Source organism: Xiphias gladius, chromosome 3, assembly GCF_016859285.1.
Source record: "Xiphias gladius isolate SHS-SW01 ecotype Sanya breed wild chromosome 3, ASM1685928v1, whole genome shotgun sequence".
NCBI lineage: Eukaryota > Metazoa > Chordata > Actinopteri > Istiophoriformes > Xiphiidae > Xiphias > Xiphias gladius.
Genome location: NC_053402.1, coordinates 6,706,334 through 6,721,576, shown reverse-complemented (window position 1 = coordinate 6,721,576; position 15,243 = coordinate 6,706,334). Strand labels below are relative to the sequence as shown.

The window sequence follows — 15,243 nt, the reverse complement described above, 5'->3', positions numbered from 1 at the left end:
GGACAAATAAATGGAAAAAATAGAAGATTTTAGTCATTCCCAAGCCAACAGGTCCAAGGGGTAAATAACAGCCATACATGAATTTTGATTAATGATATACTACAATTTAAACAACAAAGATGAAGTATACAGTTAGGTCCATAAGGTTTTGGATAGCGACACAATTTTCGTAATTTTACTTCTGTACACCACCACAATGGATTTGAGATGAACGAATCAAGATGTGATTAAAGTGTAGACTTTCAGCTTTAATTCAAGGGGTTCAAAAAAAATATTGCATTAACCGTTTAGGAATTACATCCATTTTTTATACATAATCCCTAATTTTCAGAGGCTCAAAAGTAATTGGACAAACCAACATAATTATACATATAAGGATTATTTTTAATATTTGGATGAAAATACTTTGCAGTAAATTACTGCCTAAAGTCTGGAACCCTTGGACATCACCAAATGCTGAGTTTCCTCCATTGAGATGCTCTGCCAGGCCTTTACTGCAAAGTTTCTGCAACTGTCTGATAGGTTTGTTTTGTTTTATCAGCCTAATGATGGCTTCCTTCATTTGCATTGACTCCTCTTTGGACCGCATATTGAGGGCTCCCATGATCAGTTACCAATGCAAATTCAACACTTGGAATCAGCTCCAGACCTTTTATCCGCTTATTTTATCATGAAATAACAGGGAACGGGCCACACCTCGCCATGAAACTGATCAATTGTCAATTGTCCAATTATTCTTGAGCCTCTCAAAATGAGGGACTATGTATAAAAATGGCTGTAATTCCTAAACGGTTAATGTGATATTTTGTTAGACCCCTTGAATTAAAGCGAAAGGTCTACACTTCCATCACATCTTGGTGGCTTCTTTTCAAATCCATTGTGATGGTGTACAGAGGCAAAATTACAAAAAATTGTGTCGCTGTCCAAATACCTATGTACCTAACTGTACGAGCACCCATAGACCTAAACAAAAGGTTTGTATGACATTGTAGAGGTGCGTAATGTTTGAATTTTTCAACCCATGCAGATAAGTATAGTAACCGTTTTCAGTGAGAAATCGCCAGAATCATTTTAAGTATCATTTTTTTACTTTTTAATATCAGTTTCATTTCCGACACAGCAGGGGGCGCAAGAGCTGCTCCGTGACGTCATCAGACGAAATTAAACATGGCTGACAGTGAGTGATGGGGAGCGAAAGTTAGCGAAAAGCGTTGGCAAAGTCCCGGATCCTCTCCGCGTTTGTTACAGGTATTTAACTTTGTAGTGCGCTGCAGCTGTATTTTTATATTTGGTTACATCCCACACGTGAACTGTAGATTCAAGTCGAGTTTGGTCGTCCATAAAGGCCTTACCAAACCGGGCATGCTAGCAGCGTAACCACCGCCTGCTTATGTTTTTGTCAGCGGTTATGCGCTAGAGGGCTTACATTGTGAAGCTCTTTAGCTTTTTTTTCATTTCGCCTTATTTCTTATAAACAGCTACACTTTTTTTAAATGAACTGTGTAGCTGTTTAGATTAACTCCGGAGCGTTTTAAATTGTATCGTGGGGTGGGGTCCAGTGTGTTGGTAGTGTTGTTCATTACAGGCCAACTTCGCAACAAAGCCATACTTATTACAAAACTGACGGATACATACTCGCTTTTGAGCTGCTGGACTGTGCCTCTGTATGAACATTACGCCCAGGAAACATGGATCCAAAGCGCGCACACAGCAAACCTCAAACAAGCGGTGACGGCAGCAGCGGCGACTCCAGCTGCGGGAGCCCTGCGTCCCCGTCCAGCAGCCCCGCACCGGCAGCCAGCAACGTCCCGGTGCCCGGAGGAAATGTGTTCGCTAACGACGGCAGCTTCATGGAGATGTTCAAGAAGAAGATGGAGGAGGAGAGGAGGAAAAAGGAGAGGTCGCAAACAGGTGGAGACGCGAGAGCCACCGAGCAAGGACAGACATCAGTGGAAAAGAAGCCCCCTCCCGTGACAACCTTTGTAAGGGGTTTGGCAGTTGTAAGATGAGATAGCAGTAGTTCAACATACATCCAAATTAAAGGACCGTGCACTGATTGAAAGTCTTAATTTAACTGGCAATTGAGTCATTACATCCTGAAATCATGGCCAGTATTTTAGTATTAATTGCCAGTAGCATTTCACACACATGCCAGTGCTAGTTTTATACTTGCATTATTTTACACTGTAACAAATAGATAAGTCAAGTCAAGGGATGATCCTCACTGATGATGGTTTTGCTGGTGGTTTGGCAGGAGACTAAATGTAGACCTTCTGCTCTGGTGTAGTCTCCTTCATTGGCAGTCCACCTGCAAGGGCTCCTATAACGGTTTCAGTCTTCTATCCCCTAACCCAGGTGGGGAAGCGCAGAGGCGGTGTGTTCCTAAAGACCGGCATGGTTGCAAAGAAGCAGAAACAGGACACAGAAGTAAGTGGAGTTGGCAGTAGTGTCAGCATAAACTGTGTGTACTTTTGATTCCCACAATTGATCACCTTTGCCTCCTTTCTGCCAGGTTGAGCCAGGCAAGAGTGATGCTTGGTCAAAGTACATGGCTGAGGTGAAAAAGTACAAAGCCCACCAGTGTGGCGACGACGATAAAACCAGGCCTCTGGTCAAGTAGGCTCCAAAAGGTGAAGATGAAGCAACAGTGTTTAGAGGGGAAAACCATCTGGGAGAAGCTCTGAGAGGGCCTGCAAATCTTGACCTTCTCATACTACCCATTCAAATTACCCCTCACATTAAGGCTCTCACAAACTGCTTAGACCGACACACCTTTCCCCTTTTTTTGTATTGTTTTTGTCTTATTTGTTGGACGTTGGTGATTTGATCTGGTGTCAAAAGGTGTTTCAGAAACTTGACATGCATTACTCATCATTGTTAAATCTTATCAAATTTGTCATGTTTGGTTTATGTTAGGGTTCATTAATAATTTGATTTGTTAATAGGCAAATCAAAGTTTCAATTAAATTGACACTGCCTATTTATGTGTTGTTGTGGCTCAGTTTTGTGAGATTCTTTTGTGTGTAGGGAGTCCAGAGGAAACATGGTGTTTAATACTGGAAGCATCAGTCGCACTTGACTTTCATGCAAGACCCTGTTGAATCAAATTACTCCATTGTTAAGGGAAAGATTTTAATTAAAAGTCGGTTTGAGTTCTACACAGAAACAAATTCATTCAAGAATTCAAGTACAATGAAAAAGTGTACATCTTTCATTGGAAAAAGCTAAAATTCATCAATTTGCAGTTTACATTTCTTACAAGTATCAGAGATAATTACATTATGATAAAAACAGCACCAAATAGAAACACTGACCATGCATCAGAGAGGGTGACATACAAAGGCACACTTTCAGCCCAACCCTACAAATACATTCAGACACTCGCACACACAAACACTCACCTAAAAAATCCATTCATTCCTTCTCCCTGTCCACAGTGATATAGGTCTATGTTGTAAACATTGACAAACAGTATTTGTCATTTCATTTAACAATTCTATTAAGAATAGTATTTAAAACTTATCAAATCGTTTAAAAAAGTTATATTTAACTGTGGTATTCAGAAAAATTTGAGCTGATCTTCTCTGATCATGTGTCCTAAGTGTAGCCCAGTCTGTATTTCAGACCCTTGTTATCCGTGTTCTGTCCATCTGTCATCCAAAGCCACGTTCCATCCTGATATGCCCCAACATCCCATCATTTCGTTAGACATCAACGGCTGGGTGTAGAAATCCAGCTGTATTATAGAGTCTTCCTTTTAGTGTCTCCTCCCTGGCTTTGACTGACATCTGGACAGGAATAGTACAGTGCTTGAAATCAGTGAAAAGCAGTGATAGACCAAAAAAAAAAAAAAAAAAATTACAGATTGGACAACAGCTGAAATGAATCCACGAAAGGCATGCTGTCACCAACAGACGAGGAGAGAACAGAACAGGACCAGAAAGAAAAGGACAACCTGAGATAGAACACCAGACACTTAAAGAATAAAGAAAGGCAGGAGATGGGGTAAATGGAGCAAGCTTTGAGGTTGGAGGGAGGGTCAGATTTTACCTGAAAAAGCGAGCTGCAAGTGAGGAGGCAGAGCAACCTGAGACCCTGACTGGAGACTCTTATACAGATCTGAGGAGACAGGACAGGGGAACAAGGAGGGAAAGGGAGGGAGGAACAGATACCAACAAAACAGGGAGGAGAGGGAAATGTGGAAAAGAAGGAAAGACAGATGGGGAAAGGAGCAATATGGCATAGAGGTAAAGGACAGGTAATGACAGCCAATGACAGCCAAACAGAGGGGGAGATAAAGACAAGAAGAAGTATAAGGCAAAGTGAATGACAGATGGGGAAAGTAACCAATACAGGATTGAGAGAAATTTTGGGAAATGAAGCAAACATAATGGAATAATGTCAAACAGGAGAAAAATCACAAGCTTACATCTGACACCCAATATGGTGATAAAATAAATGATGCTCTAACATACAACACAAAACAAGGCCTACACAGGAACACCCAAACAGACAACAGCAGAGCAACGTACTGATGGTCACATACAGAGTGTGTCTATTATGTAAAAATAAGTATTTCAATCACATCAACCGGACAATATTTTTCCACATTATACTATTTATTATATTCAGAACTTGTCACCAACTTTAAATGTGTATGTAGTGCATAGTTTAAATTTCATCTGTACAAAAGTATCCATGTGTCTGCCCTGCTTTCATCACTCACTCTGGGTCAGGGTAGAGAACGGTGCATTGCTACTGGCTGAAGAGCCGCTGGCTGCTGTACTTGAGCCTGCTGTACCCAGTGGTGGCAGGTTTAGCAGTTGTGGGAACTGGAAGGGCAATGACACGGGCACCAGGCCCCCCAGCATCCCAAACCCCAGGGGAAGAGTTGAGGCTGAGCCGAGCAGACTGCCGCTGCCTGCTGTGGAGACCTGGGCAGAAATGGATTAAGATTTTACAAGTGTTTTTCAAAATGCAAATTATTGATATTGTGTCAGAAAATACAGCAACTATTTCACTTTCTTTCAGACCATCTACAATTTATGATTTTTAAAGTTCACCCAAATCACACCAAAATTTCCCCATTCTCTAGGAGTGGAGCAAGTACTTAGTTCCTTTACTTAAGTATAAATAGCAATGCCACAATGTAAAACTACTCGATTGAAAGTAAAAGTCCTCCATTAAAAACTTAACATAAGTATGAGTATTATCAGCAAAAAATACCAAAAGTAAATGCTGATGATACAGCGGAATGACCCCTATCAATATTATAAGTATACTATACTATACAGTATTATGTAATTATTATTACTGATTCTTAAAAATAAGAAGGATTTTAGAGGGAACTCATTTTAACTACTATATAATGTATTACTACAGTTAGGTAGTTTAACCTATAATAATGTAGGCTGATTTTTCTTTCATTATCAATTATTTTGCGAATTATATTCTGGATTAATTGATTAGTCAGTTCGTGAACAATATGTCAGAAAATGTCATATCATCACAATAACAAAGTGGGAACTAGTGAACATTTGGCAGTTTTGCTTGAACAATTAATCTAATCGTCAAAATAGTTGCTGATTAATTTTCTGTCAACTAACCGCTCAATGAATTTATTTCAGCTCTATAATAATGTATCTTAATAATAAATTATCACAGGTTTTGTGCATTAAATCTGAATACACAAAGTAACTACAGATGCCTCTGAAATGTAGGAGGAGGAAAAGTATAAAGTAGGATAAAATGGAAATACTCAAAGTACTTCAAATTTGTACTTAAATACAGTATTTGAGTAAATATATGGAGATTACTTTACACGACGGCTACTTGCCACTACTGGTATTTAGTCATGAAGGTAATTTTTGTCGCATTACCCGAGCTTTTGAGCCTTGTTACCAAATGCAATGCATTAAAAGGTGGGTGAGAAGGTGGAATTTTATTTGAGGCACTGGAAGGATTGAAAACTGACAAATTCAAGTCGTGTGTCTTTTAAGAACAAATGTCCCAGCTACTGGTGATGATTCACACACACTCTACTTTGGCCAATTTGCAACATTTTTTTTTCTTTTGTTAGACAACAGCTCTAAAACAACACTGCTCACATCAAGGTGTATGTATTCTCATGAATAATCCAGGACACCGTTTCTGGAAAATCCACACTGCTATTGATTTTTAAAGTGTCATTTTTCAATGCTTTGAGCACCTCAAATTAAATTCCGTTCACATCTATTGCTTCGTGCTGGCACTGGATGTTTCAATAGTGAACATCTAATACTTCAGTAAATGGAACCACATGGCTACACACCACTCAGGGTAAGTGAAATATGTTTGCTACTAATGGTAGCACTGGTTGCTCTGAATAAATGTGTGTCTTTCTATTTCTCACACTTACTATTTTTCAAGTGTGCACATGAATATTGAAAAATACAGAATATTCCACATACTATTCAGGTGAGGAAACCAAATTAATGACTAGTTTGTGTGTTGAATTTATAAAGTAAAATGATTCTGTTCAGATCATGTTGGACTTCAGATTTAATTGTCTTGGACAGAATGCAAAACCACGAGTAAAGATGTTTGCTAAAATTACCTGGTGAATGATCGAATTACTACAGTGCATGTAAATGTGTTTTAATAATGATGCACTTGGACAATGGGAAGCACACTATAGGTTACTAATCTGGACATGCTGACAGTACAAACCTGTGGCAACTGAGAAGAGACGGATGATGATGAAACAGATGCAGCAGACTTGGCCCCCTGAGGTGTCCCACTCGCGGGCCTCTGACGCTGGCCTGGGTTGGCAGAGACCACTGTGGGGGAGGCACTGGACCCTGAATGCTTGCTTATGGATGAGGTGTTAATAAGGCTGGTGTTGGTGGTGCTGTTGTTGCTGGGGGTCTTCTGGCTGCCTGGAGGAGTGTAGCTGCCTTGCCCTGGCTTGGTTGCTCCTCCTTGGGCACCTGAGAATTGCGGGCGGAACCCTGCTGGGGTTTTGGGAGAGTACTGGTGTATAGTGGGGGTTGCCTGAGACCTAGGGCTTTGAGAGATAGAGGGCGAGGCTGAGGTGGTGGCAGTGACGGCAAGGTTGGGGGTGCGGGGTGTGAGTTTGACAATAGGTGGGATACTGCTGTGTGTGGACTTGGTGAGAGTGGCGTGCATAGGGGTGATGAAGTTAGACTGCGGCTGGGGCTGGGACTGAACTCCAGGGAGCGTCTGAGAGAGGGTGGGGGAGGATTTACTCTGTGGGGTGTGGGGCAGGCGAGGCGTTTGGAAGGTTTTGGGGGTCATGAGTGACGGTGATGAAAGGGTGTGTGGCCGAGACTGAGGGGATGTGAGGATGAGAGTGTCACCACTGTTGGCTTTATTATTATTGCTGCCTTTGAGGAGGCCAGAAGGGGGAGTGGAGACCCCCGTCTTTGATCCTGGGGGCACAAGTGGAGACGCAGTGGGTGGTGGACGTGGTTTAGGTGGCGACGCTGAGGCATGCATATTGGCTTTTGCCACACCCAAAGGTCTCTGAGTGTTCAAAACTGAGTGTCTATGCGCCTGCGGCGCGCCCTTGACGACCCCCATCCCATCCACCCTCACTGAGGGCAGAGGAGAGGACGTGATGGAGGGAGGCCGAGACAGAGAGGTGGAGGAAGACGAAGAGGTAGAGCTGTAGTGAGGTGCATTGGAGCTGGGAGTGCTGACAGAGTTCTTTTTCTGTTGCTGAATGAGTGGCGACACGTGGATGGAGGAGGGGTTGGTGGCGTTCTTGGGTCCATCCGGGGACGGGGGGCTGTCCCCCTGGGCCAGACCCTTGGCTGCGTTGCCGAGGATGGCTAGAGCCTGAGAGATGGAGTCCAGGGAGGGAGCTGTCAAATCCTCATCGAGGGAATCAAGACATATGGGCTCAGATGGTGACTGAGGTGGTCGCTTGGCAACCTGGGCAGTAGGGGAGGGAGTGGCACCTGCTGAGGGTGTGGACCGCTGAACCCAAACAGCGTCCTGGATTTAAAGATTACACAAAAATAACATTTATACAGACTTTCATAACCCATCTTTACTCATCTTTAATACCACTATTAAAGGATAGGTCTTCAAGAAAACATTACTCACAAGCCCATATGTACAGTACATTTAAAGATTATTTTTAATTGCTTTAATCATTCCTCCTTTCTATACCGGCCAAGAAGAGATCCCTTCCTAACCTAATTTCAGTGGAAGAGATGGAGGAATAAATCCACTTATTCAGTGTAAAATGCATTTCAAAGTTTAACTGAAGCTATTATGAGACTTCAGAAGTCTGAGTTAGACAAATCAATTGGGTAACCTCCTAACGTAGTGTTTTTATTTCCAAAGGAATTTTGTACTAAACTAACTCTGGAAGACACCTACTTGTTTAGTCTGACTCAGACAGATGACACTTCATATTAATTTGAGCTGAATATTAGAATGCATTTTTACAGAGGGCTTTATTCTGATTTTGTCCCCCACCATGGCCAATATAGAAAAAATAAATTATTAAAGCGACCAGTAACTTAAAAAATGTGAACCTATCCTTTAATGAGCTTTTGTATGGCAGTTTTTAAAAGTTTTTAATGTTTGAGATCAGTGTTAAATGTCAGATTAGTGTCTGAGATAAGCAGCAATATAACAAGCATGATATACATACCAAAAACTAAACCATGTAAATTTGATTAAGAGCCCAACTTAATAGGGAGCACATTCAGTGAAGCACAGTTTTCAAGCCTCATTTTTAAAGTACAGCTAACTAAAAGTCTAACCTTTGGCTTGGCCTTGGGAGTAGGGACCATCTTCTTCTTTGCTCTGGAGTGACATGGCCACAGAAGTGAATGAAAACAAGATAAATATCAGAGTCAGTTATGAGAAAACTTAACAATAAGTTACATGACTCACGTGTAGCCTGTGAGGTGACCATGAGCCATGATGCTCTCTTTGAAAAGCATCCTGTGGACAAAAATAAACATGGAAGACATTGATAAAAGCAATGTTCATATAAAAAGGGGTTTACTACTCAGCTGGCAAGTAAAAATTAGGGGGGCTGCAATCTTGCTAGTTAAAGCTACTACTGAAGACATATAATACAGTTTGTAATCATTATAAAAAAACAAAATCATCATGGCAATTAAAAAACACACCTGGCCTGCATCCAGCCTTTAGGCCAGAGAGGTTTAACTTCAGTCTCCATGAAGGCTTTGAGGTAGTCCTCTAGAGACAGTGAGTTCTTGCCCTCCAGCTCATAGCAACCCAGCTTCACACGCACTAGGTTACACAGCAGTGTCCTAGAAACACATACAATTATCCAAATACTCCATCACTACAGAGGGAAAAGTGATTGTGACCATTATGTATGTTTATGAAAACTTGCATAAGAAATGAACCTCCTTCCTCGATGAAACTGACCTGAGTTTGTCATCCCAGACAAACTTTTTTCGAGGCCCCATCACTCTCTTCCCTGGTTTCTCCTCATCATCATCCTCTGACCCGTTCTTCTCTCCCTCCTCAGACTGCTGCCTGGGAACACACAAAGAAACATCACGTGTCAAATCACCTTTATAAGCAATGTGGAGGGAAATATGTTCAGAGTCAAACAGATATAATGCTATGTAAGTCTAATAATCTGAGCTGCGTTCAAAATAAGAGCCACAGTTGACTCAAGACGTGTCCTTACTTTGCCACTTTAGCAATACAGTCCATGTTGTATCGAGCAATCTGCTCTGGCATCACACTGCACACTGCCAGTTTCAGCTTCAACAGGGGCGTTCGAAGACGGTCATCCTGGGCGAGACGGATAAACACAATCCGAAATCATACACACATATGAAGGGCAGCACACGCACATGCTAAATAAAGAATTAGATAATGGGCACACAGCCAACAGTCACAACAGCTAAGAAAACATTAATTTAGCTTTCACACAGTTACTTTTAGAAACACCTGCCAGCTCGAAGACTCTCACTACTTCTAATGTCTTGTGAAATACTGGGGAACATAAACCTACAGGCATCATTTGTTAATCAATTAAATGTAACGAAATGAAAATGGAAAATTATTCTTTGGTTAAACTGTTCATACTACTATGGGTCCCTGTGACAAGTCTCCTGATTAACACACCTTCTACCAATTCAATTCCGCAGAGAACAGTTTTAAAAGCACATCAAATATCTTTCCAAAACTGATAAGCAATGAGCAACCTGCAGCAAGCAGTCCTTATGGTCTGACTTGCAGTGACAACAATTTTTGTACTTATATGTAATGATAATGTCAATTACTCCACCTCACCTGTATGTTGAGGCTAAGCTTCTTAAGGCGTTTGAGCAGAGCTTCTTTATTGCAGGGCACAAAGGCCTCTAGGTGAGAGTAGACGGCTGATCGCACCTCTGCAGGTTGCTCCTGAACCTGCAACTCAATACTGCCACAAACACACAGAGGGAGATTTACATGGATTTATATTTGTTGATTTATAACAGACTGCGAAAGTGAAAATCTGAATGGTACTCACTCTAGTAGGATGTTGTTCATGTCCAATGTGAAGAATTTTTTTCTACCCTCTTCATCAAACAGACGGGATGCCTATGAGAAGAGACAAGTATTACTATCAGACAGACTTGAGCACTGTCTATGTTAATACTCTTCACATTTCTGAAAAAATGTGTCACAGTCTTAATAAACACAGACGTTAAAAAGCATCGAGGTTATTAAAATCTCTGACCTCCCTTTCTAACCTCCCATAGACCAAATCACTGGTACCCTTATCTATAAAGCCATGCCTGGGTTAACAGCCAACTTGTCTATGTAAAGTTATTCCACAAAATGCGTGAACACTGATGCTTGTCGTTCCCAGGACTAATTTCTCCCTAACAGTTGTAGAGTTTGCACTGAATTTGGTATTAGAGCTTTTATGTATGTCCCTTCTGCTTGGACCCTTCTTCAGTTAGATCAAAAATTGCAGAAAAAAATGTGTCTAAAATCTTTGTGAATTTAATTTATTGCTTCAGAAAGTGGGCGCTGTCTCTTCTGGCTGCCGGTGTTTTGGGGTATTTTAGAATATTTATGTGTTAGTCTCATTAAGTTATTGTTTGCAATTGGTTTTAGTTATTTTATGGTTTTAGATAGCTCTTGGGTTGCTTTACATCTTTGACATGATTGTAGTAGAAATGTTATTCCTGATGTTTTAATCACATTTCTTTTGAACTGTGATTTTGTTTAACGTGTGTTTTCTGTGATCTGTTGTCTGTAACTCATTGTTATTGCTCCCTATCTTGGCAAGGACACTCTTGAAACTTTTTATTTTTAATCTCAATCAGACATTCCTGGTTAAATAAAAACAACGTTTAACAGAAATTAAAAGCCACGTCCTTTGTGCCAAATACTGTAAGGTAGATAGATTTCTGTAGCAATCACACTGTGAACATTATTTGTATCATGAATATTGCCATTCAAATGTAATTTACACTCTACAAAAAGTGATCCACGGTAGTACTGAAGTTTGTACCGCTCTCAGGTCTTCGATGCGCTTTGTGAGCGGGCCTGGGAGTCCACTGGGCAGAGGAGGAGGGGTCACCACATTACCCTGTGACACTCTGCTACCACCTGCTTTATGTCCCACCCCAAAGGAGCCATTCTCTCCCTGTGCTGGACTGGAGGGCTGAGGTGAGTCCAGCATCCCAAAGTCCAGGTCACCCATCATGTCCTGCAGTATGTCGTTATTGGCCAACAGTGACATCACAGCTGGGTCAGAACTCAGGTCAGCCATGCTGCAGTCGTTGCTGCCAGTAGCCTTAGGGTGGGTGTTGAGGAGTACACTGTTGGCGTTGGGCACTTTGGCTGTGGGCCGCGGCAGACCGGCAGCAGCCAGATTCTTCTTGCGCATCTCCTCCTTCTCCCTTGTGAAGCGGCGCAGCATGTTGGCCAGGTGGAGAGAATCCTTCATCAGTTTCTTCCTCTTTTTCTTTTCTGGCCGATGAACATTCAGGGCAGAAACTCTGTCAGAACAGAAGAAGCAAGAAGAAAGACATTTAACCAACTAGGATAGGAAATAATCTGTCATGATTAACTCCTAAACTGACAAACTTGAGAGGGTGAGGGTGCTGATTGGAAACCATGATACATCTGACTAACTTCCAATTAGGGAAGTTCTCGTTTCAGTCTATACGATTACACAATAGTTAGACTTTTGAATTAATCTGCAATACTAACTGTATTACTACACAGACTTCTGAAAAGAGATAATAACAAATACAAAAATATTTTTTTGATAGAAAATATTGGGAGAAATGATAAGCCTGAGAATAAAACACTGAATAAATCTTTAAACCTCACCCAGGCTTTGGTACTTTATTCTTCTTGGGTTTCTTGTCCTCCAGAATTCCGTCTTGCTTTTTCCGCCGCTTTTTAATTACCCGCTCTTCACCATCTTTCATCTTCTACAAATGGGTGCAAAAATGCAGGGTAATTAGTATGGTATAACAACAGTAGTTTTCAGTTCAGAAACAGTTTTAACACTGATGAACATTTATGTGTAATCTGCCTGTATATATAGTGCTTCTATTTACAATGTCTTCATACAAGTGCAGAGAAGCAAGAACCTACCTTGAAGTGATTATCCTCCGTGCTTGCATTCTCTCCCTCAGAATCAGAGGCTGGTCTGAACTGCAGAGTGCCCGTGTTGATGTAGAAGCCTCCATGTTTTGTGGTGAGAGAGGCAGGCACCAGCTCATCATACTGAAGTCGGGAGAGAAGTACAATTAATTTTACTTTTCTTCTACTACCCAGCACACAACGTGTGATTTTGTGCAAAGTGCAATGCTGATCAGTGGTTATAAGATCAACGGCATGTGGACAAAGCTCTACTTAATTCTAGTTGAGGACATTCTCAGCCAAAAACAGAAAACTTCAGATCATCATAGATTTTTGCAAAAAATTAAAACTCAAAAGGTTTGTAGGGGCACACACTTTGGAAATTAGTTTCATTTTAATTAATAAAGTCAGGGCTGATTGCTAACTCTTAAGCTGACGTGTGTGTTTTGGAAAAAAAGAGAACTCACAGCCTCGGAATTGTCTATGAAGGGGTCAGTCTCATCATAGCCATATCCAATATCAATGAGATCCTGCATCCTGTCCTTTTTCTTCTTCTTAGAGCCCCCACCCTGCAAACAGAGGAAACACAGGTATGAAAAACCTTTTAAAAATATAGGGCATCCACAGCATGCACAACATCCAGACAGCTGCAGGTGTAACAATATATTGAGATATCTTGAGACTACAACACTTACATATTTGTTCTCAAATTTCTTGGCCAGCTCTTCTACCTCCCGTCTCTCCCTCTCATCATCAGCAAAGGGGTCATTGGGGTCCAGGGGAGGAGTGTGTCCTTTAGGGACTGTTGATCCTGCAAGCTTTACCTGATGTAAACATGGAAATTGGATCAGGAATGAAACTGAAAGAAGAAGCTTTTGATGATTTTCTTCATAAACTGCCTATTCTCACAAACAGCTATGAACCTAAACAGTCAGGTCATATTAGCATGCTCATCACAAGTGGTAGTGCTCAGCCTGAACAGTTGTATAATGTCTTCTGTGGCTCTGAATGCAGCAATTTGAAATCTGAGAAAGCAACCCTGATGATATCATGTTGAGTATGAAACATGAAGTTTAGAACAGAAAGTCTGCATTACAAACTGAGGGCCTACAGTTTGAAAGATGTGGGCATTATGTTGCGTTCACTCATACCAGAGAAATCGTAAAAACAAAATTCTATCTTGTAAATAGCATTCACATCAACATCCAAGTCGTTATTACAACTGAAGAGACTTTTCTGAAAGCTCCAATATATCCAACTTGGTGCTTCACAATAAAGAAGTGCCTGAAAATCAAACTAATAGGGACACGTCATTTCAGCCAAAGTCCATTGTTCAAGGTGATTAAACCCAAATTTAATGGATATAGTATTATACGGTCAATACACAGAATTTATACCCTCACTCAACAAGCTCTGAAGTCATACAACTGTCTTGAGTTGTCCTGTGATGTGAACGCTTGCAAGTTGTAAACATGGAGAGTTTTCCCAGCTCTACCATTAGTCCCATATAACGTGAATGAAGCATTAACCAGGCAGTTAACGAGGTAGGAAGGGTAAAACAGAAGAGGGGATCCAGCGTTTCTGTATTTTCACTCATTCTAGGGACTAAAACTCAGGTTATCGCTGCCTCTGCCTCAAAATTTTTCTGTCAAAAGGCAATACTAAATCACTGGATTACCCCTTTAACATGCAACTTTTCATCTTCAGCACTGATTCGTTTCCTTTCTTACTTAACCTGTCCAAACTTTGGCAAAGGCTAAAAATAAATAAAAACTGAGCATAAGAATAGTAGTTGAGTGCCTTATTAACACCACGCGTGCACAATTAAAACTCTTGAGTAACTATCAACATCTTCAAGAGTGACATCTCAGCCTCACAGCCCAACCAGTGCGCCTCTCCTGAACTGGTGCCAGGTTAGGCCCTTCCTGCTCATATCATGGTGCCTACTGTGTATCTACTCTCCTAACCTGAGTAAGAGTTGAGTGGACCAGCTCGCCGTAGTTGAACTCGGCGGACCCTCGTTCATTCGGCTCGGTCAGCGGGAGGTTGAGGCGGACGGTAGGTTTCATCTCCCCGGACTCGGCGTCCCCACCTTTCGTGTTACCAAACAGACCTCCGCAACCTCCTGACCCCACCGCCGCGGCACTTCCACATCCATCTTTCCCAAAAGTGATGTCGACGGCCTCATCTTCGCGGCGGCGTTTCTTGCTGGACTCCGGGGTCGGCGGTGAGGTGTTGAAGGACGAAATGGTGACGAACGGCACTTTCCTCGGCTCTGCCATTTGACGCTCTCCGTCCGACGACCGGGCACGTAAAACGGGGAGCGCCACGCTCCTCTGCCGATGGCTGGGGAGCTAAACCTGGAGATGGTCGACAAGTACAGCTAGCTAGTTGCTCTGCTAGCTAGCTTCCTCAGAATGAGTGCTGCAGACAAAACAATCACTTTTATCTCCTCTCAGCCCGTTTTAATCCATATAGTATAATCCGTGACACGGCCCCCGTGACCTACGAGGGACTTAAACAATGGGAAAACGTAGTTTTGAGAGCTTCCATAAAATTGGTTGTTAGCTACCGCAAGGAGTATTCTGTAGTAGCCATCTTGATCATTATTATCATTATTCAGCGGCTGGGCGTGCTTATGAAAAGAAA

At 41.8% G+C, this 15,243-nt stretch overlaps 2 protein-coding genes across 4 annotated transcripts; one reads left to right on the top strand and one right to left on the bottom strand.

Moving 5' to 3' along the window:
• Nucleotides 1-1,135: 1,135 nt before the first annotated feature.
• Nucleotides 1,136-2,984, top strand: trir (telomerase RNA component interacting RNase). The gene is made up of 4 exons (XM_040123474.1): nt 1,136-1,248; nt 1,684-1,982; nt 2,356-2,427; nt 2,513-2,984. The coding sequence occupies exons 2-4, from the start codon at nt 1,689-1,691 to the stop codon at nt 2,618-2,620; spliced, it is 474 nt and encodes a 157-aa protein (XP_039979408.1). The 5' UTR covers nt 1,136-1,248; nt 1,684-1,688; the 3' UTR covers nt 2,621-2,984.
• Nucleotides 2,985-3,044: 60 nt separating this feature from the next.
• On the bottom strand, nt 3,045-15,239 carry ubn2b (ubinuclein 2b). 3 transcript variants are annotated; one of them, XM_040123460.1, is made up of 17 exons: nt 14,562-15,239; nt 13,290-13,418; nt 13,062-13,163; nt 12,607-12,738; nt 12,337-12,437; nt 11,510-11,999; nt 10,517-10,587; nt 10,297-10,426; nt 9,686-9,792; nt 9,418-9,528; nt 9,153-9,296; nt 8,911-8,961; nt 8,778-8,820; nt 6,709-7,998; nt 4,727-4,934; nt 4,051-4,119; nt 3,045-3,788 (listed from the first exon to the last, which is right to left on the bottom strand). In XM_040123460.1, exons 1-17 carry the CDS (start codon nt 14,874-14,876, stop codon nt 3,742-3,744), a joined length of 3,540 nt encoding a protein of 1,179 aa, XP_039979394.1. In that variant the 5' UTR covers nt 14,877-15,239; the 3' UTR covers nt 3,045-3,741. The 3 variants fall into 3 exon arrangements, with proteins under 3 accessions (XP_039979394.1, XP_039979395.1, XP_039979393.1); XM_040123459.1 differs by having other exon boundaries at nt 3,047-3,788; nt 12,337-12,440; nt 14,562-15,238; XM_040123461.1 differs by lacking the exon at nt 4,051-4,119 and having other exon boundaries at nt 3,046-3,788; nt 12,337-12,440.
• Nucleotides 15,240-15,243: the final 4 nt, after the last annotated feature.